This window comes from Lepus europaeus, chromosome 19, assembly GCF_033115175.1.
Source record: "Lepus europaeus isolate LE1 chromosome 19, mLepTim1.pri, whole genome shotgun sequence".
Taxonomy (NCBI): Eukaryota; Metazoa; Chordata; class Mammalia; order Lagomorpha; family Leporidae; genus Lepus; species Lepus europaeus.
The window spans coordinates 37273884-37298909 of NC_084845.1; the positions used below are offsets into that span (position 1 = coordinate 37273884).

The window sequence follows — 25026 nt, forward strand, 5'->3', positions numbered from 1 at the left end:
ACCTAACAGCTGGACACACATTCTTTTCAAGAGTCCAGAGAATATACATCAAGATAGACCAAGTCAGGGGCCATAAAACAAATATCAACACATTTAAAATAATCATGATCATACAGAGTATGTCTTCCAACTGTAGTAGTGTCAACCAGAAATTCATAAGACACCCACAAACAGCAAAACCCACAAATGCTTAAAAACATAACAGTATACTTCTAAGTCACAGGTCAAAGAAGCCCCAGGCAACAGTTCAGTCACTGCCTCGGAGGCCTGGCTCCCATACAGGTGCCTGGCTTGAGTCCCAGCTCCTCGGATGCTGATGCAGGGTCCTGCTAATGTGCATGCGGAAGGCAGCAAATGACAGCTCAGGTGCTTGAGACCCTGCCACCCACAAGGGAAACCCAGACTTGAGTTCTGGGTTCCTGGCTTCAGCCTGGCCCAGTCTTGGCTGTTGTGGGTACTTGGGGAGTAATCCAGTGGATGGAGGATCTCTCAGTGTGTGTCCCTCTGTCCTTCAGATAAAATGAAAAAGAAAAGAAGCAAGGGATGGAGGGAGGGACGAAGAACCAAAAGGACTTTTAAAAAAAAATGTGGAACTGGCTGGCGCCGTGGCTTAACAGGTTAATCCTCCAACTTGCGGCGCCGGCACACCGGGTTCTAGTCCCGGTTGGGGCACCAGCTTCTATCCTAGTTGCTCCCCTTCCAGGCCAGCTCTCTGCTGTAGCCAGGGAGTGCAGTGGAGGATGGCCCAAGTGCTTGGGCCCTGCACCCGCATGGGAGACCAGGAGAAGCACCTGGCTCCTGGCTTCGGATCAGCGTGATGAGCTGACCGCAGCGGCCATTGGAGGGTGAACCAATGGCAAAAAGGAAGACCTTTCTCTCTGTCTCTCTCTCACTCACTATCCACTCTGCCTGTCAAAAAAAAAAAAAAGTGGAACTGAATTGAAAATAAAACTGGAATATGTTAAAATGTTGAGATACAGCTAAATCACACTAGAGGGAAATTTATAGCACCAAATGCTTAGAAGAGAAAAACTCTCAAATCAATACACAAAGTTCCACATCAAAACCCCAGAAAAAGAGCAAAATAAACATAAAACAAGCAAAAAGGAGGAAACAATAAAGTGAGAAATAAAAAATTAAAAATCAATTAGTAGACAACTAGTTCTTTGAAAAATCAACAAAATTGACAAATATCTAATAAGATTGGTAAAGAAAAAAAAAAGAAAAGGCTCAAATTACCAGTATCATGAATGAAACAGGACATCACTACAGACCCTACAGATATAAAAAGGCTAAATAATAAGGGAATAACACCATGAATAGCTCTACCTACATAAACTGGACAAATTACATGAAATAAACCAATTCCTCAAAAAATACAAGCCACCAAAACTCACAAAAGATGAAACACATCATTTAACTCCCAGAAAGGAAAGTTATTTCCTCTAGATAATTTTAACAAACATGAATTTCATTTCATTTCTTTCAGAAAACAGAAGAGGGGGGCCAGTGCTGTGGCACAGTGAGTAAAGCCGCCACCTGTAGTACCAGCATCCCAGATGGACGCCAGTTCAAGTCCAGACTGCTCCACTTCTGATCCAGCTCTCTGCTATGGCCTGGGAAAGCAGTGGAAGATGGCCTAACTGTACCCAAATGGGAAGACCCGGAGGAAGCTCCTGGCACCTGGCTCCTAGCGTAACTCCAGCCGTTGGTGGCCAATTGGGGAGTGAACCAGAGGATGGAAGACCTCTCTCTCTTTCTCTCTCTCTCTCTTTGTGTAACTCTGACTTTCAAATAAATAAATAAATCTTTAAAAAAATAAAGAGAAAAAAGCACATTCCACTTCATTTTATTCGGTAATATTCCCCAACACAAATATCAGCAAAAACAGGACAAAAAAATCAGACCAATATCTCTTATAAATACAAACACAAAAAAACTATAACAAAAATGTTAGTAAACAGAAATTAGCAATATATAAAAAGGATAATAGATCTAAGTGAGGTGTATATCAAGGATGCAAGGCTGTTTCAATAATAAAAAATTAATAATAATCCACTACATTAACACTACAGAAAAAAAGTCACATGGTCATAGCAATGAATAGAGTTTAAAATTTTCTGGACAAATTTCAAGACCTATTCATGATTTAAAAAAAAAGAAAAAACTCTTCGAAAAGCAGAAATACAACAGAAATTCTTCTACTTGATAAAGAAAATCTACAAAACAAACCTGTAGCTGAAACTTTACTTAATGGTGACAGACTGCATGGTTTCCCCTGAAATCAGACAGAAGGGAAGGGTTTCCACCCTCACCACTCTTACTCAGCAGTGTGCTGATTCCCAGCAGAGCCGCAGGCAAGAAGAGGGAGGAAAAGGCACACACGGGGAGGGAACCAGTAAACTGCCCATATTACAGACGACAAAACTGTTTACATGGAAAATCTCATGGAATCTACAAAAATGGACCTACAAATAAATGAGCTGAGCAAAGTCAAGCAGCATAAAATGGACATTTAAAAACTAACCGTATTTGTATGCTTGGACACTAACAGTAAACACATGAACACCAAAATTTAAGCTATAATACCATTTATAATTACCAAGAAATTAAATATTTAAATATATCTATCAACTTCATATAGGACTAATATACTGAACACTAAAAAATGATGAAAGAAACTAAAGATGATCTAAATATATGCAGAGATATACTGTGTTAACGGATTGAAAGATTCAACATAGTAAAGATATGAATTCTTTTCGAAGTCAAAATAGTCATTTAACAAAATTCCTATCAACATTAAAAGAATTTTTGTGATAGAAACAGAATAATTATAAATTTTTTTTATGATTTTATTTATTTATTTGAGAGGTAGAGTTACAGAAAGAGGGAAAGGTCTTCTATCTGCTGGTTCACTCACCAAATGGCCACAAGGGCAGGAGCTTCTTCGGGGTCTCTCACATCGGTGAAGGGGCCCAAGCACTTTGGCCGTCTTCTACTGCTTTCCCAGGCCATGGCAGAGAGCTGGATCGATTGGAAGTGGAGCAGCCGGGACTCAAACCGGCACCCCATATATGCCAGCACTGCAGGTGGAGGTTTAACCCGCTAAGCCACAGCATCGGCCCCTTATTATAAAATTTATATAGAAAGGCAAATGAATTAGAATAGCTAAAACAATTTCGAAAATAAATATCAACCAATAGACCAGGAGAGATGGGTCTACTCTATTTCAGGACTTGCTACAGTACAGCCACAGTCATCAAGACCATTTCATATTGACAGAATAACAGACACATGGACCCGTGGTACCCAGAAGGAGACACACAAAAATACGCCCAGCTGACACATGACAAAGGTGTGAAAATAACTCACTGGAAGGATGATCAACAAATGATTCAGGAGCAATTGGACATCCGTAGGCAAGAAAAGAGAAAGAAAGAGACCCTGATCCCAAGTTCCATTCCTTATATAAAAATTAATTCAAAATGCATCCTGGACTAAGATGTGAAATGGGAAAACAAAACATTTAGGAAAAAGACACAGGAGAAAATCTCTGAGATCTAGAGGTAAGCAAAGAACTCTTGGGGTGGGCATTGTGGCACAGCAGGTTAAACTGCCACTTGGGATGTCAGCATCCTGTCTCGAGCGCTGGTTCAAGTCCTGGCTGCTCCACTTCCGATCTAGCTTCCTGCTATGTCCCTGGGAGGGCAGTGGATGATGGCTGCTTGGGTTGCTGCTATGCACATGTGAGACCTGGATGGAGTTCCTGGCTCTTGGCTTTGGCCTGACCTGGCCTCGGCTATTGTGGGCATTTGGGAAGCGGACCAACAGATGGAAGATCAATTTCTCTCTCTCTCTTTCTCTTTCTCTCTCTCTCTCTCTCTCTCTCTCTCTCTCACACACACACACACACACACACACCATTCTTGCAAATAAATAAATATTTAAAAAAGAGATTTCTTAAACTTGGCCCCAAAGGCATAATCCATAAAAGGAAAAATGGATAAACTGGACTTCATCTAGATTAAAAACTTTTACTCTGTAAAGACGCAAGCTACAGATTGGGAAAGACATGTGCAAACCACATGTCCAACAAAGGGCCAATCAGAATATGCAAAAAACTCTCAAAACTCACTGGCAGAAAAGCAAATGGTCCAATGAGAAGACGTGCAAAAAGAGATGAAGAAATTTTTCATCAGAGATGACAAGCAAACGGCAAATGAGCTTGTGAAAAGGTGCTCGCCATCACTAGCCATCAGAGAGATGCAAATTAAAAGTGCAATGAGACGTTACTCCACACCTATCAGATTGGCCAAAATACAAGAGATTGATAAAGCAAATGCCGGAAGCACGGTCTCTCCGTGTTTCTGACACTACTGATGGAAACAAAAAACTATACAGCCACCGTACGAAAGAGTTGACGCCGCCACTGGGGGAAAGAGGGCACCCCTGGAGGGGTTCTCTCTGTGAGCCTGCATGGGAATACACAGTGAGCTCCAGAGAAGGTGAAAAGCCTCAGAGGGGGAAAAAGAAGACCAGGAAGAGCTGGGCGAGAAGCACCAGCACCGCTCTTGCCACACCGGGGACGCGTGGGGACTGCAGGGAGGGTGCGGGGATGCCAGGTGAAACAGGACATCAGGTACCAACGCACGGTGTTCCAGCAAAGTACGTCTGTGCCATCTTGCAGCCCCGCAGCCATTCTCACGATCCCCAGGGCCTGGCTCTGGGACACGTGGATACCAGGACTGGACATACTACACGGGCCCTAATACATCCCCCCGTCATGTAAACCACCCCCAGATCACTTACATAGCACAGCGTAAACGCTATGGAGACAGCTGCTATACTGCATTATACTTAGGGCAGAGGTGGGGAACACCAGGCCCGTGGGCCATAGAAGGCCCCCAAAATCATCTGGTCTGGCCCTCCCAAGACAATCGAATCCAATAAATCTGTAGCAGGCTAATTTTTAAGCTGATCACTGTGTATGGCCTGCGAATGATGTCGTCAATATCAAAATGGCCTGGGCAGGACAAAAGGTTCCCCAGCCCTGACCGAGGGAATAGCGTGGGGAAATGAGATGGCACGTGTCAGGGCCTACGCAGCTCTCCCCGCACACCGTCCCCCATGGCGGGCTGAGCCTCTGGAATCTCCCGTGTCTCAGGACACACTCAGCTCCTTGCACTCACTGTTGATTTGAAATTCAAATGTAACTATGGCTGTCCTGGATTTTCACTTGCCAAATCTGGAGACCTTAGGAGGGTGGGATGGGCCAAAGGAGGCTGCAGCCCACTGGGGACAGGAAAAAGAACCAGGAGAATGGCCAGAGAGCAGGGTCCCACCAGGGATCCGCAGGACTGTGAAGCTGGGCGGGGCTGGGGCCAAGGCTGGGGGGAGAGAGGGCCGGGGAGGCACCCCGGGCAGAATCCAGAAAAAGATCCAAAGAGGCGCTGTCCTCAGGCAGGGATGGACCTGACAGCCTGGCCCCCAGAGGCCCCCAGGCACCTGCGGCATTGCCCAGTTAACCCAGGCAGGGCCCTGGGCTTTGTCACCAGGACCTGGCCCCACTCCCAGGCTCTCCCCTTCCTAGAGGGAAAGGACCCACAGTGGCTGGATGGGGACAACTACGCACCTGACCAAAGGCAAAAATGCTCCCCATTGAGACTCTGCCGGGCTCTGAGCTCCAGGACCGCCCACCTTGGCCTCCCACAACCTCCCTGAGTACTGCGTGCAGTGGGCATTCCAGGAACGGAAACTGCTGAAGGGATGGAGGAAGCCGTGGAGAAAATGGTAGTCGGAGCGGAGCCACTCCTCCTGGGTCGTTCCTGCAATCCTGGCCCCTTCCAGGCCCGACAAGGCAGAGGGCCCGTCTCCCTCCTCCAGGAAGCCCTCAGCTGCATCCTCCGAGCTGGAGTCTGGGATGCAGGCTTGGCACAGCCGCTCCTCCCTAAGCGAGGACTCCACGAGCACTGGCAGCGTCTTTCATGAGTTTCGGGCACTGTGGGGGAGGCTGAATCCGGAGAGGCCTAGAGGAAACTTCCTGAGCCTGCCTGGAATTTGAAAACCTGTCTTTAAGTTTCAAATCCCTGGTGACAAACACCCCAGCCCCAGGGCACTTTTGCCTAAGGATCATTAAGGTGGTATAATAGGAGCGGCTAAGACCCTTTTGCATCACATCACCCCACCCCTTGCCCGCATCCGCTCTGTACCATCCGCTCTGTACCTCAGCTATATATACACCTCCCTTTTACAATAAAGTGAGACCCTGCTTTGACAGGGCTCCACACTGCGCCTGATTGTCCCCCGGGTTTGGGGAGGCTGAGTGGCGGGTGGCGCACTTCCCCTCCTCGGTCAAGGCAAGCTGCGGGCAGCCTGCCTAATTCTCCAGCAGTGGCGAGGAACAGTCACCGTGGGGCACGGTCGACACAGTGTGCTGTGTCTCAACTCACGCCAACGAAAGCCCCTCAGAGAGGGGGCGAGCCTGTGCCGCGTATGCCACCCCCACTGCCGGCGTGGTGACTCTTGGGGACGGCAGGTGATGCCTGGCCAGATGTCTGCTCCACCTCCCTCGCTGCAGGGATGGGTTCACAGGCAGCTTCAGGACCCCCTGGAGCCCAGAGAGCCTCGTTCTGGGACCTTTGCGGCTGGTAAGGAGATGCACGCCCTCCCTGCAAGGCCACTATCAGCGACCTTGCACCAGCGGAGCCCGCTGAGGAGCAAAGAGGAAAGCAGGGCTGAGAGGTGCGAGACAAACACTGCCGATGACTTTGTTGGAGCCCTAGAACAAGCCATGCCTGAAGCCTGATCTCCACTCTCTGCCTCCCCAAACTTTCACATAAACCTATAGGTCACCACTGGCCCCGGGACCCTTGCTGTCCACTATCCCTCTGAGAAGCCTTGGCCAGAAGCAGACATAAGGGAAACCTCAGGTGCCAGCTGCCGCCGAGAGCTGAATGACCACGGAGAACACTGAGCAAAGTCCATCCAACAGCACAGGCCACGAACAGCCCACGGAAGCGTGGGTGCAGGAGGTCGAGGGCACACTGCTCTGGAGCTGGTCCAGCCCCACGCCGCCCACACAGGTGCCGGCGCCACCTCCCTGGCACATCCTCCTCCCCTCCCCGCTGGCTCACCCTCCTTAGCCCACAGATGTGCTCTGGGCTCTCCCTGTTCAAAAGGCAAGACGTTCCTGGGCATCTGGCTCCCCCAGGTCTTGCTTTATGCCCTCCTTCCCAGCCAGGACCTGGCAGGTGACTTCCCCATGGCTGGCCTCCCTCCCTGCCTCCTCGCAGGCCGAGGCACCAGCTGGCCCCGCACACCCTGCTCACCCGCTGGCTGCACCGACTCTCTGCGGCCCCTCTCTGGCCTATCTGCGCCTTTCCACACTGCTTCTGGAAACGTTGTCACCGCAGCACCCTGGCTTCTCCCAGGTCCCTGGCCCTCTGTGCCGGAGTGCACAGGTGTGCCTCTCTGGCCCAGGCCTTTCTGCAGGGCCCCCTGCCCAGGAACCCAACTGACAGTCGGACACAGACACTCCCATCTCCACGCATCTCCTGCAAGGCCAAGTCAGCCTCAGACTCCAATGCAATGTGGTGAGTCTTCAGGGACGGGGTTAAGGGCGCGGGCTCTGAGTTCAAATCCCCACTCAGGGAACGCACTCACACTGGACGCCACTGCTGGATTTTCCATGTGTCAAAGGGGGTTCTGAGAACCCCCCTTGTGGGGCAAGGGGAAGGTGTGGTACGCGTGGGTACTAGGAAAGGACCCGGGGCTGAGGAAGCCTCATCAGACATCACAGGGCACTGCCACCTTTATCCTCACCTCCGCCAGTCCCAAGAGCCCCTTCTCTCCATCTTCCACCTGCCACCGAAACCCTGGTCGCCAGCACCTCCCACAGCCACTCCATAGCCAAGTCCTGCTGGCTTTGCAGTCTCTGCCTAGAACCCCCTCCTCACTACTTGCCATCCTCTAAGACTCTGACTGGGTGCCACCTCCTCCAGGAAGCTTTCCTAGACTTCCCAGCACAGGCTTCCCTATTAGACTGGAGACAGCACATTGAACTTGCCGTCTCTGCAGCCAGGCTAGCTTTTGCTTCAGAGCCCGCCAAGAGTCTGCTTGGTTTACTGAACACACAGTTACCAGGTTACTGTCAGAGCAAGCCCCAGCTACAGAGGCCTGTTCTCCTCTTTAAAAAAAATACAGACACACAAGAAACTCCTGGAAATGAGAAAACTCCCATTATTTCAGAACTCTGAACTGCTGCAGCGTCTGCAGACTGACAGCTCCCTCAAACGCACCAGTGGGACTGCAGGCATGGACCTGAGTCCTTTGGCTGGTTCTCTCCCACCAAGGGGCTGGCCTATGCCATAGCTTGCAGTTTTGGCTAGAAAAAAAAAGAGAGAGAGAGAAAGACAGAGAGAGATCGGCAGGAGGAGAAACAGAATTGGACAATGGACTCTGTGCAGCCTCGGTCCTGGGAGAGAAAAACACCTGCGCCTGAGACCTAAGCCCCAGGGCAGAGGCAGGCACTGCTGCTGCTTCTCCTTCTTCTTCACTTCTTGAGACTACTTATTGATTTGAAAGGCAGAGTCGCAGAGAGAGAGAGACAGAGAGAGAGAGAGAGAGAGCGCTCTTCCATTCACTGGTTCACTCCCCAGTGGCTGCAATGGCCAGGGCTGGGCCAGGCAGAAGCCAGGAGTCAGGAGTCAGGAGCTTCATCTGGGCCTCCCGCATGGGTGGCAGGGAGACCCAGAGGATGGCCCAAGTCTTTGGGCCCCTGCACCCACGCGGGAGGCTGACACAGCAACATAGAGCAGCCTGTGTTCTGGCAGAGAGGGGGCAGGAACCCCCTTCTTCTTTTCTTTTTTGCCTCTTTGTCTCTTGGGTTCTGTCTGAGGGGTCGGGAGCTCCCTGGCCTCCCACCCGAGACCTTCATCCGGCCCCTGCTCCGTGCTGCAGACCAGGCCTGTGGCAGGGTCCCAGGAGTGCACATGGCAGCAGCCAGGGCCCCGGCCTGCAGGCAGCTTGCAAACATCTCCTGGGATGGACACAAAAGACCTGGGGGTGGCAAGCCCTTCGGCGCCCCATGTCTCCCTCTCTTCCTCTGTCTGTCTCTCTCTCTGTCTCTCTCCTTGTCTCTCCGGCTGACTCTCATGCACACAGCCCTCCTCCTTCCAGGCAGGCACCGCCAGCCGGACCAGGAGGGGCTGGGGGCAGGCAGATGAGGTCTGCAGCCTTCTCAAAGGCCAGGCAGGAGGCGGAGGCGGCCAACGTGCAAATGTCCCCTTCGTTCCTCCTCTCTGCGGCCGGCACAGCAAACCCAGCCCTCGCGGAGGACCCAGGGAAAGGGCCCACGTGACCCAGTCGCGCCGGCCTCTAGCATGAGTAATGCCCCACAGGGACAGGCCCGGCTCTGGCCTGGCTGCCCGCCAGTGAGTCCGAACCGCTGTCCAAGGACACCGAGGGCAATCGGTCCAGCCGAGACTCCCGGAGGACCAGGCCTTCCCAGCCCTGCCCTCCGCCAGCCTCCCTCAGGGGGCCCACGAGGCCCTGGGTAAGGACGTGCAGGGCCCTGGGGCTGAGTCATTCCCTGGGGTCCAACCTGGGTCACTGCAAGTTTGTCGTCTCAAGGACAAGTTCTCAGACCCCTTATCCAGCCGTCCCCACCAGGAGGGCGTGGAAAGGACAGATGGCCACAGGCACTGCAGGCGAGGCTAGGTTTTCCCCAGCCAAGGGCTCCCTGGGGAATGCCAGCCCCCAGCCCGCATCCACGCTGAGGTCCCCGAGGTCCCTGGCCCACAGGGTGCAAGCCTTGTACGGCTGCGTGGTCAGCGTGGATGCCCTCCCTTCCTCCCTTGTGCAGCCATGGGGGCAGCTGCCTCCTGCAGAAACATTTCCAACCTCCCAGCCTGCAGAGACCAAGGAAGGGGCAGCTGGCAGGTCAGGTCCTCCCCGCAGGAGCCCGCAGACTGGTGGAGGGGCAGGGGGACCAGCCAGGGAAGGGGCCCCAGCCAAGGAGACCCCTGCTGGAAAGCCACCCCGAGACCCTGGCCTTCTCGACGGCTCCTTCCCCAGTGGCAGCTGGGAGGGGCTGCTGGGAAAATGTTTCCAAGGAGACGGCCCTGAGTCGCTGTAACTCCCAGGTCTCCAGGCTGCAAAGGCAGGCAGAGGCCCAGCTAGTGAACGGCCAGTTTACGGGTCCCCAGGGAGGTCTCCAGCGGTCGGGGTGCCCCCCGGGAGGCTGGCCCCAGGCCCCCAGGTGCTCTGAGTTTATGAGAAGGCCACCAAGCTGAACACTGCCACTTCTACCCAGCGAGTCCCCCTGGATGCCACTAAGGGGAACTGTTACCCCTGCCTGCTCCAGGGTGGCCACTGTGGGCTCGGGCCATTTAGTGAGAGAAGCTGTCCGTGGAGACAGATTTACTGGGATGGCACAGCCAACCCCAGACCCAGCCTCCCATGTCTGCCTCCCTTCCATGTACATGGCCCCCTTGCTCCCAGCAGCCCTCCAAAGCCACCAGGGCACCCGCCACACAGAACTCCTGTCAACACCCCCTTCTCCACCTGCCCATCCCCCAACCCCAGCACCAGACCAGGCCGGCCTCCGCGCTCTCCTGTAACTAACACTGCAGCCCAGGCCAGGTTACACCCTGCTCCCTCACCTGCCATGGCTCCCTGGTGTTAGAGCCCACAGCTGCACGCTCAGCAGTCCCTGGGGAACTACACAGCACAGTTGAGACTGGAGGGGAGCAAGGGCCTGGGAAGCTTTGCACTGCCCCTCCAGGAGGCACTGCTGCCCACGACCATCAGCTGTGCCATGTGGCACGGCAGGTGGTAGCTGCCACCCTTCCTGGATTTCCCAGAGAATCCAAACAATGGAGCAGCCAAGGGAGCTCCCAGAGCTGGACCCTGGCTGGCCAAGTAGAGTCCAAACCCAATTCCCTTCACCTACATTCAAGGCCCTCAGTACCTGTAACCCCCAACAGCCCACAATGCTGGGCCCAGCAGCCCCCCACACTCGCCTGCTCTGCCCCTGAGCCCCTGAGCACTGAGAGCCCCACAGTCCTCCTGGGGACGGCCGCCCTCACTTGCGCAGCCCAGCAGGGGGACCCTCCTCCTGGGACCAGGCGCCCCTTCCCGAGGCCTTGGATGCGGCGATAGCCCTGCCCTGCTGAGGCTGCCCCCTCCCCGGAGGACAGCCCTGCCACAGAGAAAGCTCCTCCACAGCCTGCACACCCAGGCCTTCCCGACACACCTGCTCGGGTCTGTCCGGGGAGCCTGCACCGCACGCATCTGCCGCTTGTCAGCCTACCACAAGCACATGCACACACACACACACACACGGGCAGTCCTGGAGGTCTCCCATGTCCCTCTTCAGATCCTGTCTCGGGCACTCACTGCCTGGAAGACCCCAGGGAAGGCACTGAGCGTCCCTGGGCAGCACCTTCTGAAAGTGCCTGCTGGGTGCCTGGCAGCTGTCAGCACCTGCGTGCATTGTGATCCCCCCCCCCCCCATTCTGTGCTGTTTGTACCACCGGCATCTTCCATGGGGTGCTGAAAGGGCACTGGAGGCGGGGTCCATGTCCCCGTCACCCTCCATCCTCCCCAGAGGCCACCATAGCTCTGACATTAGTAGGTGCCCACAGCATTCCTTTTGAGATCAGGTTGAGGAGCTGAGCGAGGGCGGCTAAGAGCTAGAGGTACTGCCTGGCAGCCAGGGGTCTCGCTCCCAGTGGGTCAAGGCCACAGCCCAGGCACCTGACACCTCTGGCTCTGTTCCCTGGGCCTCCCACTCTCTTGGCACAAGCGAAGGCCCCATACACCCCAGACAGGGCTCCGTCAAACAGAAGCCCTGTGCCCGGTTCCCACAGAGACCCACAGACTCATCAGATCCTCCACCGCGTTTCCCACTACGCCAGCGAAGAGCGGCCCCCGCCTTCTACCTGAGGACACACAGCTTCCAGCGCTGCACAAAAGCCAAGGTGGAAGCGAGCAGAGAGGGGGAGAGGCGGCTTTGAAATCACTGCGGTCCAATTAGCCAGGCTCTCGCCCTCCGTGCTCACAAACAGGAGTGCGTGCTACCACCTGCTACAAAAGCAAACATTTTTAGATATCTTCATCTTCACCTCCCTGACACTCCCGTGAAAGGCCGCTCAGCAGCCAGGCACTGAGGCAGGGTGGCTTCTCTTCTTCTCCTGCAGCAGGGGATCCCAAACAGAAGGACTGAAAACACCGCAATTGTCCTGGCGAGCCGAGCTTGTGGGGTCCTGCCTGCCCTGCGCGCGGCTGAGCGAGCCCCACCTCGTGCTCGGCTCGGAGCTCAGCGCCTTCGGGGTACCTGAAGGATGAGGCTGCCCATGGGAGGCGGGGCTTCCAAACCACTGAGGGTGGCAGCCCTCCAGCCAGGGGGCAGCGGAGGGCCCCGCTCACCCTGCGGGCATAGTGGCCCTAGGAGGCCTTTGTAAGAGCTCTGTGATGTCAGACGCTGGGGATGGCATGAATGCAGAGTGGCCGCAGCTCTCCTGCTGCCCGTCTGGCCACTCTGGAAATGTATCATCACCATCCACTAAGGGTGAGCACAACCCAGCAATTCTACTTCTATTCCTGTTGGCCGATTATAGCAGGAAATACATGTATAATAGATACAACACTGCACTATACATCATACATTATGTATGAGCATATACCATCTGGGGCGGGTGCTGTGGTGCACTGGGTTAAGCTGCCTCTTGGGACGTCGTCAGCCCATATCAGACCACCTGATTTGAGTCCCAGCTCTTCTACTTCTGATCCAGTTCCCTGTTAATGCACCTGGGAGGCAGCAGATGGCGGCTCACATGGGAGACCTGGATGGAGGTCGAAGTTCCAGGCTTCAGGGTGGCCCAAGCAGGCAACATTTGGGGAGTGAACCAGAGAAGGGATAATATCTCCCTCTCTAGCTCTGCCTTTCAAGTGGATTAGGGATAAATAAATAAATATATATATATACACATATGCATATGTATGTAATATCTATACATTCCTATATTCCCGTTAAAATCATATATGCACCAAAAGCCATGTACAAGAGTGTTCACAGCAGCACATGTGAAACAAATCCACAGCTGGCCCATCAAGAGTGGAGCACTGTGACAGGCACCACACTCACCTGATGGAATAATACACACCAGTGAGAAGTCATTGCCTCTAGTGCCAACTAGAGGCAAAAATGTGAAAAGCCAACAATGCCAGACACCAATCAGAGGAAGGCCCTGTGGGGCCTGCGTTGTGGCACAGCGGGAAAAGCCACTACCTGCAGTGCCGGCATCCTGTACGGGTGCTGTTTCACGTCCCGGCTCCTCCACTTCTGATCCAGCCCCCTGCTAATGGCCTGGGAAAAGCAGCAGAGGATGGGCCAAGTGCTTGGGCCCCTGTTACTCGCGTAGGAGACCTGGAAGAGGCTCCTGGCTCCTGGCTTCGGCCTGATCCAGCCCTGGCTGTTGTGGCCATCTGGGGAGTGAGTCAGCAGATGGCAGAGCTCTCTGGCTCTGTCTCTTTCTGTAACTCAGCCTTTCAAATAAATAAATGTTAAACAAGCAGAAAGAGAAACCCGTGTGACTCCACCGCCAAGGAGCAGAAATCGGGCAAAACTGCTCATGCCATTAGACATCAGGATGACCTCCGTGGGTGCGAGGCTCTGAGGGAGGCCCAGAAGGAAGCTTCTGGAATGCTGGTGACAGTCTGCATTTTGGTCTGGCCACGCAGGCGGGGTATGAATTTACTGAGCTGCACATTTAGGTGGGCTTTGCCAATGTCGGCAATCGGGGATCCAGTAAGACAGAACCCGGATGGCACAGCCATGGTCAGGACTCTGATCCAGGGGTGGGAACCTTTTTGCTGCCAAGGGCCATTGGGTATTTACAATAACATCATTCACAGGCCATCCAAATTATCCACTTAGAAATGAGATTTGGTGAATTTCAAGTCCCACCTGCGGTTGCCTTGGCAGGGCCAAACCTGACAATTTCCCAGGACTGACATGGGCCCTGTGGGCCCGACCTTCCCCACCCCTGCTCTAACGCAAAGGAGCTGGGAGGGGAAAAGTAGAGACGGAGCAGGGAGTGGGATGCGAGGGAACCCTCACTGCTCCAACTATAGACGCCTTCGAGATGGTGACAGATACCCAACAAGCACCCAGGATGTCCCCACCCAACATCCGTCCAGCCATACCCAACAAGCACCCAGAGGAGCAGCAGCGAGAAGCTCTGAGGCCCTGACTGCCAGCCTCACCCGCCCAGCCCTGGGCCAGCCCCTCAGTGCCCACGAGAACAATGAGGGCACCACACCCAGCCGCCGGGAGTCAAGGAAGACTCGACAGCTGGGCTGAGCACCGGTGCCCAGCGCGTGGCCTCTGAGGGCCCTGGGAAGCGCCCCTCCTAGAAGGGATGAATTTTCTCAAGTCCAAAACCCACTCGCAGAGGAAGAGGAGAGGCGCCGAAGCCACTCAGTAAGCATCCTGCTTTGACGATGTGCCTGAGGAATTGAGCACGTCGAGTGGGGAGATGTGAGTGGTTAAATCTATTCCATGTCATGACATACAAAATTGAAGCATAATTGCCCCTGAGTGCTTGACAACTGGAAAGCTCTCGTTTCAGAAACGGAGGGAAACGCACACTGAGAACGGGCGAGACTGTCAGGCGTGTGACTGTGATGGGAGTGGAGCCTCGGCAAGAAGACCCGGACGCACAAAGAGCTCCCGCGCCGACATTCCCACTCCCGCGTGACAGGTCTCAGCCAGCAGCTGTGACTCCGTCCTTTGCCCCAGACACCGGGGACAGCAAATCTCAAATGCGGACGAGTGGACCTAGTGCAGCCGGGTGGAGACCCGCTCTTACCGATCATGTGGTTGGCAACGTGGATTTGGATCTCTCTCTCGTTCTCGAAGGTCATCTGGCACTTGATGCACTGGTACGTCTTTTTCTGTGTGGGAACAAAAAAAGAAAAGACTTAGAAGGTTGGGAGGAGGAAGAAGCAGGAAGTGGGGCCAGGCTTGCTTCTGTCCCCTCCAAGGTCTCCCTGGGGAATTGCCTTCCCACCTTCCCCCGAACCCGGCCTGAGCAGCCTGGGGAAAGGGAGGCAGGCTGCATGCCAAGAGACGCGCCCCTCTGCTAGGCTGGGACAACCCTCGCCCCCAAGACATGCTTCAGGAGCTGTGAGAAAGGCTTCCCTGCTCAGGAGAACAAACCACTCACCCATCCATCCATAGACACACTCATCCATCCGCCCATTCACCCATCCATCCACCTACCTGGCCTCTGACTACCTTCTCATCCATATACAGATGTACATACCCACCCACCCATCCATCCACCCATTCATCCCTCTACCCACCCATCCTGACTACCCTCTCATCCATATGTATACACATCCATCCACCCACCCACCCACCCACCCATCCTGACTACCCACTCATCCATATGTATACACATCCATCCACCCACCCACCCACCCACCCATCCCTCTACCCACCCCTCCTGACTACCCACTCATTCATATGGGTACACATCCACACATCCACCCACCTACCCACCCATTCATCCCTCTACCCACCCATCCTGACTACCCTCTCATCCATATGTATACACATCCACCCACCCATCCTGACTACCCACTCATCCATATGTATACACATCCATCCACCCACCCACCCACCCACCCATCCCTCTACCCACCCCTCCTGACTACCCACTCATTCATATGGGTACACATCCACCCACCCACCCACTCACTCACCCACCCATCCACCCATCTATCTTTCCAGATGTCTAGCAACCTTCTCTTTCATTCACCCACCCTCATAGCCAGGTGGCTGACCAGGGGACACTGTTCCTGCCAATTGTGGTGCTCCAGGATAGCCAAGGAATTCCTCATCTGCCCCAGGCACACACAGCCCCAGGGGAGACTGTGGGTGGTTTCGAAGCACAGTGGCTACTGATGGCTGCTTTCAGAAATCATCAGAGACCTCGAGGTATCTTGAAGATTCTTTCCAAAGAACGGGCCTTATTTGCACAACTAAACCTGGGTATTCATGAAAGTGCTCCCTCTTCCCAGAAGTCCTCCCCCCAGCCCCCCCACCCCAGCAAGAGTGAGGAGTGCAGGCCTCCCCAGACCCTGCCCTGCACCCATGGAATGAGCACACGGTGCATCTCCACTGAGTAACATCTCTGGCCCCCCACGGCACCCCAAAGGCCCACACTCGGGGCCCCACAGCAGGCCGAGATGAAGAGCATTTGTCGAACACATGAGGCAAATTGCAGAGTAATGGACAGAGGGGACAGAGAGAAGCCAGGATGACCTAAACACTGTGGACCCCCAGCATCTCAGCACGGGGCCCAGCCCATGGCGAGTGCCTCGTGAGCATTTAACTTTTATTGCCATTATTATCAGTGCTTGCTGGCCAAATGGATGAATGAATGAAGAAACAACTGGAAAAGCTGGTGCTGGGAGCTTCGGGGTTCAGAAGCAAGATCCCTGCTCGGGCTCCAGGCACCACTCCAACAACACCAGGGGCCTTCCTCCGTGTTTCTGCAAACGTGGGGAGTTCAGGATATCCTCTGTGCAGGCCACGAACACAGGCACTCAGCACGGACAGGCCCCGGAAGGACTGGCAGTTGCGGGGTGGAGGATGGAGGAGAGCTTGGGAGACGTCCAGGCCGCAGAGACCACAGGGTCTTCTGAGGCGATGCAGCCCTAAAGCTCCTGGCCTGGCTCCACCCTCGCCTCACAAGCGCCTCCCCACACTCTGCCCAGCAAGTGTAGGAGCCCCTGGGCTGCAAGGCACGTTGGAAGTGAGTGCCCAGGGAGCCCCGGGCTAAAGAAGCCCAGGGCAGGCCTGCTTGGCCAGCCCATGCTGGGAGAAAGGGGTGGGGTGAGGTGGAGCCATGGCTGGTGCGGAACCCGAATCTGCTGGGGAGGAAGTCTCTGGAGGCCGCAGCCATGGCTGACCTAGCCCAATACGGGCTACAGTCCTTGATCAAAGTGATTCAGCTGTTCCTCCTAGGAGCGGGTGAATGAAGAAGGCTCGTGGAGCTTGTTAAATAAGGCACCAGGGGCCTAGGCAGGAAGAGGAGCTCCTTCCAATGCCCTTTTCCTACAGGGCCACCCCGCGGGATCAGGCAAGGCACTGCCAGCTAACTGGGAGCTTCCTGGTGGGGGAACGGACTCCAGGGGATACCCAGGGCAGGGGCCAGAAGAACAGCTGATCCCCCCCCCAACATACACACACACACGAGCATAGATATCCACACAGATGTGCGAGCCCATATATGTGCACTCACATGTACACTCAGTGACATCAACACAAACGACTCACAGACATAGCCACAGTCCCCACACAGCCACCTGCTCCTAGTAACACAGACACAGCTGAGGATTCCAAAAGTTCATGGACAGACAGAATTGAAAGATAAGCTTCTCTGGGAACAAAAATCTTTCAAAGCCATGCTGTTCCCTCCTAACACATGTTTTCCATGAATGCTGTGAAGTCCCCTTGTATGTGTACCATGCCCAGGGCCACGTGGTTGGCAGATCCAATGGCTTCTCAGAGACACACCTGCTGCAGTGCTCTTGCTGGAGCCCTGATACTCACACCCATCCCTCCCAAATACACCCTCAGGGCCACAGGCCCCTTCTAAGCCAGGAGTACACACAGACCTGGAGACCCTATGTGTGCTCAGACACACTCCCGCACAGGCATGCGCACACTAGATCACCAGCACCAACACCCTCCGACCTTAGCTGGCCCAGCCCTCACCCAACATTTACCCTTGGTCTGACTCCCCTTCTCTATGCCCCAGAGACAACTCCTCCTCCAGAGCTGCAGCTCCCGCTGGGAGCCGTAATTACAGAAAAATAGAACCTGGCATCCAGAGCGCCTCCCTTCCCCAGGGCCCAGCCCTGGGGTACCAAGGCCAAGGTCATGGGCCTGCGGCCAAGCACTATGGCCAGGGGCTGCTTCCCGTGGCTTAGCCCCAAGCAGCCTCAGCAAGGGGCCCAGGGCAGAAGGGAAACAGAACAGTGGAGACGGAAGAAGGCTGGCAGGCAGGAGCTGGCCAGGCCCTTGGACAAGGGCAGGAGAGACGGCAGAGCCAGAGTCATGGAGCTTCCCATTCCACGACGGCTGTTCCCTGGGTGCTGCCCCCCATCTCACTCCAGGATGTGCACACAGGGCTACATGGAACACTGGGGCCCTGTGAACACGGTGCAGGGATGGGTGCTGGTGACGAGGGGATGGACTCTGGGCCAGGCAAGCTGCCCCGGGTCCGCTGGCCGAGCTGCCACTCTCCGCTCCAGGCCCAGACCTCCCTGGCCACTTCTGGCTTCAGTGGCAGAAAATTGGTATGATCTGGGCCAGCGCTGTGGCATAGTGAGTAAAGCTGCCGCCTGCAATGCTAGCATCCCATATGGGTACCGGTTCAAGTCCTGGCTGCTCCATGTCCAATCCAGCTCTCTCTATGGCCTGGGAAAGCAGTGGAAGATGGCCCAAGGCCTTGGGCCCCTGCACCCACGTGGGAGACCAGGAAGAAGCTCTTGGCTCCTGGCTTCAGATTGGCACAGCTCCGGTCATTGTGACCATTTGGAGAGTGAACCAGTGGATGGAAGACCTCACTCTCTCTGCCTTTGCCTCTGCCTCTCTGTAACTCTGCCTTTCAGATGAATAAATAAATTTTTTAAAAAAGAAAGAAAGAAAGAAACCTGGTGTGATCTGGATGCCAGCTCACCCTGTAACCTGGACATCTGTTTACCAGGCTGTGAAATGGGGTGTGGGAGCCCCCAGGCTGCCCCTCCTGGCCTAGCAAGGCCTCCTGAGGAGCTGGTGAGTGGCTACAGGCCCGAGCTCTGCCCACGCTGGCCTTGAGTTGGGGTGGTGCTGTCATTATCCATAAACAGAGGGGAGGTGGAAAACTCAGCGCTTCACGCTCCAGCCCACAGCAGCCTCGGCCCCACAGGAACCCAGTCCTCCGAGAGCCGGTTGCCATGGATACGCTCCCGAGGGTCCCCGCCTGCCAGCCCCCAAGCCCCGGCGCAGCCCCCAGAGTCTGCTCTTACATGAGTGAGTCCTGGGGGAGGGGAGGGGTGGGCAAGCAGACAGCTGGGCCCCTACCCCCAGGCGTGCCCAGGCAGGGGGCAGGCCCCAGAGGCCCTGCCTTGGCCGGGAGGTACCTGGCCTTTGTCTAGCTCCTCTCTGCAAATGGCCCATCTGCCAGAGCTGCTGCACACACAGAGATGGGGGTCTTCAGCCCAGCCCCTCTCTCACGGGCCTGAGGCAGGCACAGAGAGGTGTGGGGACCCCCAGGAAGCAGTGCTCCCACCACGGCGCGTCCTGCAGAGCTGTGCATCCTGGAGAGCACAGCTTCACCTTTCTGAGCCAGGCGCCCCTGCTTACAGGAACAGGGGCCCAATTAGGCTCCCAGGCTGCTGCCCTGGAGGTGATCTGGGAGTCGGGGCCCAGCAGAGCACCCAGCACCCAGCACGGCTCGGACGACCCGATGCAAGCTTCACTCACGTGGAAGACTCAACTGGCCCAGGCTTCAGGGACGCCAGAAGCTGCTGGTGGATCAGGAGCCCCAGTGGCATGGAGGACAATGCAGAAAAGAGGAGCAGGATCTGGGTTGGGGTGCACTCCCAGAGAAGGGGTGCAGGGGTCCCACAGCCCAGCTTGCCTCGCCCCTCCTGCAGGCTTCCAGGGAGAGTTGGGTCAAGAGCAGGGGGTGAAGCATCAGACAGGGCCTGGGTTCAAACCCCTCCTGAGTCTTGAAAGCCAGGGCTGCTGGCAAACGGCTGTCACAGACCTCGGCATCCCCGGGCACGACCCAGAGCGTGGCGAGGGTCAGATGGATCCAGTGTCCCTGGCACGTCCTTGGCCCTCGGTGGGTGGCGACTGCTCCCCTGTGCTCCGTGCCCAGCACTTGCCTCACTCATTTCAGCCCCGGAGCAGAACGCCGAGGTCAGCATGGGAAACAGTCACAATGTTCCCCAGCCAGCGAGGGGCAGGCTCTGGCCAATCAGAGCAGATGCCCGGCACAAAGCAGAGAGGCCCCCCGGGGCCACCCGGGCGACGCCAGCTCTGGAGATGGGCAGGATTAGTATTTCTATTTTCATTACCGTTACTACTCCTGCGATCACCATGACTCACCATTTCTATGGCCCCCTGGCTGTGCAGGGGCCCAGAGCCAGCTCAGGACAGGGAGACCACAACCCAGGCCATCGGATCCCAGGATGTGAACACGCCCAAGGCCAGCAGGCCAAGGCCGAGGGGGCAGAGCGGGGAGCAGTAACCAGCGCCCATGCTCAGGCCTCTGGGGGCCTAGGTTTCCTTAGAGGCCGGGAGCTTCTCCCTTCCAGGTAGACCTTAGAGGAGGAGCCTCAGGCCCCAGAGGATCACACAGCTCTGGCCTCACTCAGACATTCCTCTCCCGGGCTGGGTGTCCATGGACAGGTCCCTCTGCCCGGCAAGGCCCTAGCAGACCCATCTGTAACACAAAAGGCCCACGAGCCTGCTTGCCAGGCAGGACTTCCCGTCACTCTCTCCGGCCCTCCTCCTCTCTCTCCCTCATCCCCTCAAAGTCCCAGCGTCCCAGAACCTTCAGTTCCCAGCTTGAGACCAAACACCCGGAGCCAACATCCCTGTGTTGCTGTGGGCACCTGTGGCAGGCGGCCCTTCCCCAAATCCTGCCTCCCGGCCAGTGGCGCCAACAGCAACCCTCTAGGGAAATGATACTTCCGAGATCCACCTGGCACCTCTCCTGGGTCTGGAAATAGACAAACAGGCTCAACGGGAATCCCTAGGCCCCTGCTGTCTGACACCCAAGGGCCACACGGGCTCCAGGTTCACCATCGGGTGCCCCTCTGCGCTCATCCCCAGGGCCTGAGGGGACCCAGCAGCAGCCTACACTTCCCCCGTGTTGCTGACCCACTTGTGATGGGCCTGTGCCCCGCCCCCAACCTGGACTATAAGCCCCCAAGGCAGGGTCCATGCCTGGCCCTCCTCAGCTCCAAGGCACTTACAAACATAAGAAAAGCTTTGAGGAACAAATGACTTTGTCAGTCAATCACTTAGGATAATAGCAAGGGGAGCGGTTCCCAGAGCCTTCCCCATACCACCTATAACGCTGTTGTTGGTGATAATAATACCAGCATGAGTCCCATTGTACAGATGAATACCTGACAACGTGAGGCCCAGGTGCATGTCTTACAGCTGGAACAGAAACCCTGGGGTTCAAACCCAAAGGGCCTCCTGCTATGCTTGACCACCACATGGCACCGGCGGGTGCTGCTTCCGTAGGCTACTAAATAAAGGGGCCACCACCAGGAAGGGCGGCACTCAGGGATGAGTGGAGCCGCCAGGAGCCGGGCACAGCGTGCGGCCACTGCACTTACCCTGGGCACTGGTGACGTCTGGGTGCCTTTCCGCGGTCCGCTGGTCTCGGGTGTGAGGTCTCGGTGATCCACCTGCATGTGGCTCTCCAGGTCTTCGGCACTCTCGAACTTGACGCTGCACTCGGGGCAGCGGAGGCCGGCGCAGGGCCGGTCGGCGGGCTCGGGAGGGGCCAGGCCGCCCACCTGTCCGTTGGCACTGCGGGCCATGCAGCCGGCGCAGAGGCCATAGGGGAGCCCGTTGACGTCGAGTTTCACGAGGTCCTGCTTGCTGCGGAACTCCTTGAGGCACAGGGCGCACTTGTAGAGCTTCTGCAGCCCCTGGCCGTTGGGGGAGGACGCGGCCGAGCTGCCCGCCAGCTTCTGCATGTGGAAGGTGCCGTGGATCTTGAGCTCGAGTGTGGAGGTGACTGTCTGCATGCAGACCACGCAGCGGAAGCCCGTGAGCGAGTTGCGCAGGTCGGGATGCATCTGGCAGTGCTCGATGAACTCCTCCTCGCTCTGCAGGGGCATCTTGCAGATGCGACAGGTGCCCGTGTCCAGGCTCTTGCTGTGGGTCACCTTGTGCTCGGTGAGCGTCAGCAGCGAGGGAAAGCGCTCGCCGCAGATGGGACACATGTAGTGCTTGGCGGGGCCCCGGTGCGTCTGCAGGTGCTCCCGGAGCCCGTTCTCGGAGAAGAAAGTCCGCGAGCACACGTTGCACTTGTGGCTGCCCTTGATGAGCTCGGCCTTCTTGCGTGAGCCGTCGTCCTCGCCGGGCCGGATGTTGTGGTCCCGCAGCCGGTGGTTCTGCAGCAGCACCTCCATGGTGTAGGCCGCCCCGCAGATGTCGCAGCCGTACATGGGCTCCGAGGCGTCCACGTCGTCCTCACTGGCCTCGTGGCTGTTGGGGGCCTCGGGGTTCTTGAGCAGCATGCCTGGCAGGTCGGCAGGCTCGGCCTTCTTGGCAGCCACGGCGGGCACCCCGTTGGCCGTGCCGTTCTCGGCGGCGGCGTCAAACACGCAGTGCTTCTCCCGCAGGTGCTTCTCCAGCAGGATGATGGCGTGGAAGGCCTTGCTGCAGAACTTGCAGTTGTACTTCTTGCTGTGCGTGGTGATGTGGCACTGCAGCTCCACCTCGGTGCTGAAGGTCTCCCCGCAGAAGATGCACTTGTGTGCCTTGGCCGGGTTGCCCAGGTGGCTGTGTTTCACATGCACCTGCAGGTCGGCCTCCTTGCGGAAGTCCCAGTTGCAGGCCGTGCAGCGGTACATCTTCTTCTCATTGCTGTGCTTCACCGCCAGGTGCACCTGGATGGACACCTTGGAGTCGAAGACCTCCTGGCACAGCGTGCAGTGGTAGAGCACGAAGGTGTGCATGTCCAGCAGGTGCTTCTGCAGGTCGTCCACCGAGGAGAACTGCTTGTCGCAGCTCTCGCACACGTAGTGGGTGGACGTGGTCATGTAGTGCACCGTCAGGTGCTGCAGCAGGGACTCCTGGGAGTCAAAGTCCTCTTTGCACTGTGGGCACGCCTGCTTCCGCAGCAGCAGCTCCAGGTGCAGCTTCAGGTGGGTCTGGAAGCTCTCGAAGTTGGAGAACTTGAGGTCGCACTGATTGCAGGGGTACTCGCCGTTGGAGATGGAGTTGGCGCTGGCCGAGAGCCGCTGCCGCTTCGGGGACGACACCTCGACGTCCGAGGAGACCGGGCTCTGCTCCGCCTTGGACTTCTTGCTGTGCGCCAGCGGGATGTTCTTGTGGTTCTCCTTGATGTGCTTGGTGAGCTTCAGGATGGAGCCGAAGATGGGCGAGTTGGTGCAGTAGGGGCAGGAGTAGACTTCCATGAAGGACTGGGTGGGCTGCACGACCGGAGACTCGAGCTTGGCGCTGCCGACGCTGCAGTGGGCCTGCTGGATGTGCTCGGTGAGGGAGGACTCGGTGAGGAAGCCCATGGAGCACTGGTTGCAGAAGAAGGCGTTGCTGCCGTCGGGGGCGCCGGCGTTGGGGCCGCAGTGCGAGACGCGGATGTGTTCCTGCAGGCTGTTGATGTCCGCGAACATCTCGGGGCAGTAGTTGCAGTGGAAGGCGGAGATGTTGCCGAACTGCATCACGGGGTAGGCGTGGCTCTTGTGCAGCTTGCGCACGTGCTCGTTGAGGTTGTAGAGGGTGGGCATGGAGTCCAGGCAGATCTGACATGTGTGGCTCTGCTGGGGCTTGTCCGCATGGATGGTCTTCAGGTGGATCTCCAGCACGGCCAGGCTGGTGAAGTCCCGCTTGGAGCAGTAGGGGCAGCTGTAGACCACCTTGGACCAGCCCTGCCCATCGTCCCGCATCTTCTTCTGCCCCCGCAGCGGCTTCAGGGTGGAGTCCGGGGTGGAGCCGCGCTCCACGGAGGCGCTGGAGTCGGGCGTGGCGCTGCTCATGGAGGCCACACTGCCCAGCACGGGGTCGGGGCTGGCGCTGTGGTTGCTGGAGTCGGGCTGCCGGTGGCTGTCCAGGTGGCAGTAGACGCCCTCCACCGAGGAGAACTGCTCGGGGCACATGGGGCACTTGTGTTTCTGGTTGGCGTGGGCTTGGTGGATGTGGCTGAGCAGCGTGTTCTCGTCCACGAAGACCTCGGGGCAGTGGATGCACTGCAAGTCGGCCTTCTCGGAGAGCTGCGGGTGGCGCGTGAGCACGTGCTTTTCCAGCTCCTCGGTCTGGCTGAAGGTGTCCTCGCAGTAGTCGCACATGAAGTCGTCCTTCTTGGCTTCCTTCTCCGACTTGGCCAGGTGCTCCTTGTTCTTCTTGTGGGCCTGCATGTGGCTCTGCAGGGAGCTGGTGGAGGAGAAGCCACGCTTGCACACGGTGCACTTGAACGGCTTGCTGGAGCTGTGGGTCTTCAGGTGGATCTTGAGGTGGTCGCTGCGGGAGAAGGCCGCCTCGCACTCGTGGCAGTGGTACTTCTTGTCGCCCGTGTGCAGCTTGATGTGCCGGTCACGGCTCCTCTTGTGCTTGAAGAGGCGGCTGCAGTAGGTGCACTTGAACGGCAGCTTGTCGCTGTGGATCTGCTCGTGCCTCTTCAAGTAGCTCAGGCGGATGAAGGACTTGTCGCAGAACTGGCAAGGGTACGGCAGGCCCGTGCCTCCTTCCTCCTCGCCGAGGCCGAGGTCGCAGCCATCGCCGATCATCTGCGTGGGGGAGGCGACATCCTTGCTGGAGGGAGACGAGGCCACCCAGGAGAGCTGTGGATCGTCATCACCCTCTGCAGGGGGAAGGCAGGGAGATTAGAGGCGATCCCAGGGCCCCCTGAGAAACAAGGACAGAGCCTGCCTCTCCGCAGCTCGAGGGCTAAGGCTGTGCAGCTGGCCAATGGCTGCAGGGGGAACCAGGGGCCTGGCGGGGGTGGGGGGGCAGAAGCAAATGAACATGCAGAGGGCCAGCAGGATACAGAGGGGGAAATGCCTTTTCCCTCGGCAACACCTGCCCCAAGCCTGGCCGCATCTGGTGCTCCCCTCCCCCCGGCCAGAGGTGAGGCTCCTGGCCACTTCCCGGATGGCGGGAGGAGGGACAGCCTGGACAGTCACTAGAATCGACCTTACAGGCCATCAGGCCAGAGGAAGACGAGCCCCCCCCCCCCCAATGTCATCTGAGCC

The 25026-nt window shown here is 56.7% G+C and overlaps 1 protein-coding gene across 1 annotated transcript in view; it reads right to left on the reverse strand.

Annotated features, from left to right (window-relative positions):
* Nucleotides 1-25026, reverse strand: part of ZNF423 (zinc finger protein 423) — a 327441-nt gene that overhangs the window by 110350 nt on the left and 192065 nt on the right. The window contains exons 5-6 of the mRNA XM_062176600.1: nucleotides 21421-24635; nucleotides 14877-14961 (exon numbers count right to left, since the gene is read on the reverse strand). Coding sequence (XP_062032584.1) covers nucleotides 14877-14961; nucleotides 21421-24635 — 3300 coding nt within the window. The remainder of the gene's footprint in view (nucleotides 1-14876; nucleotides 14962-21420; nucleotides 24636-25026) is intronic.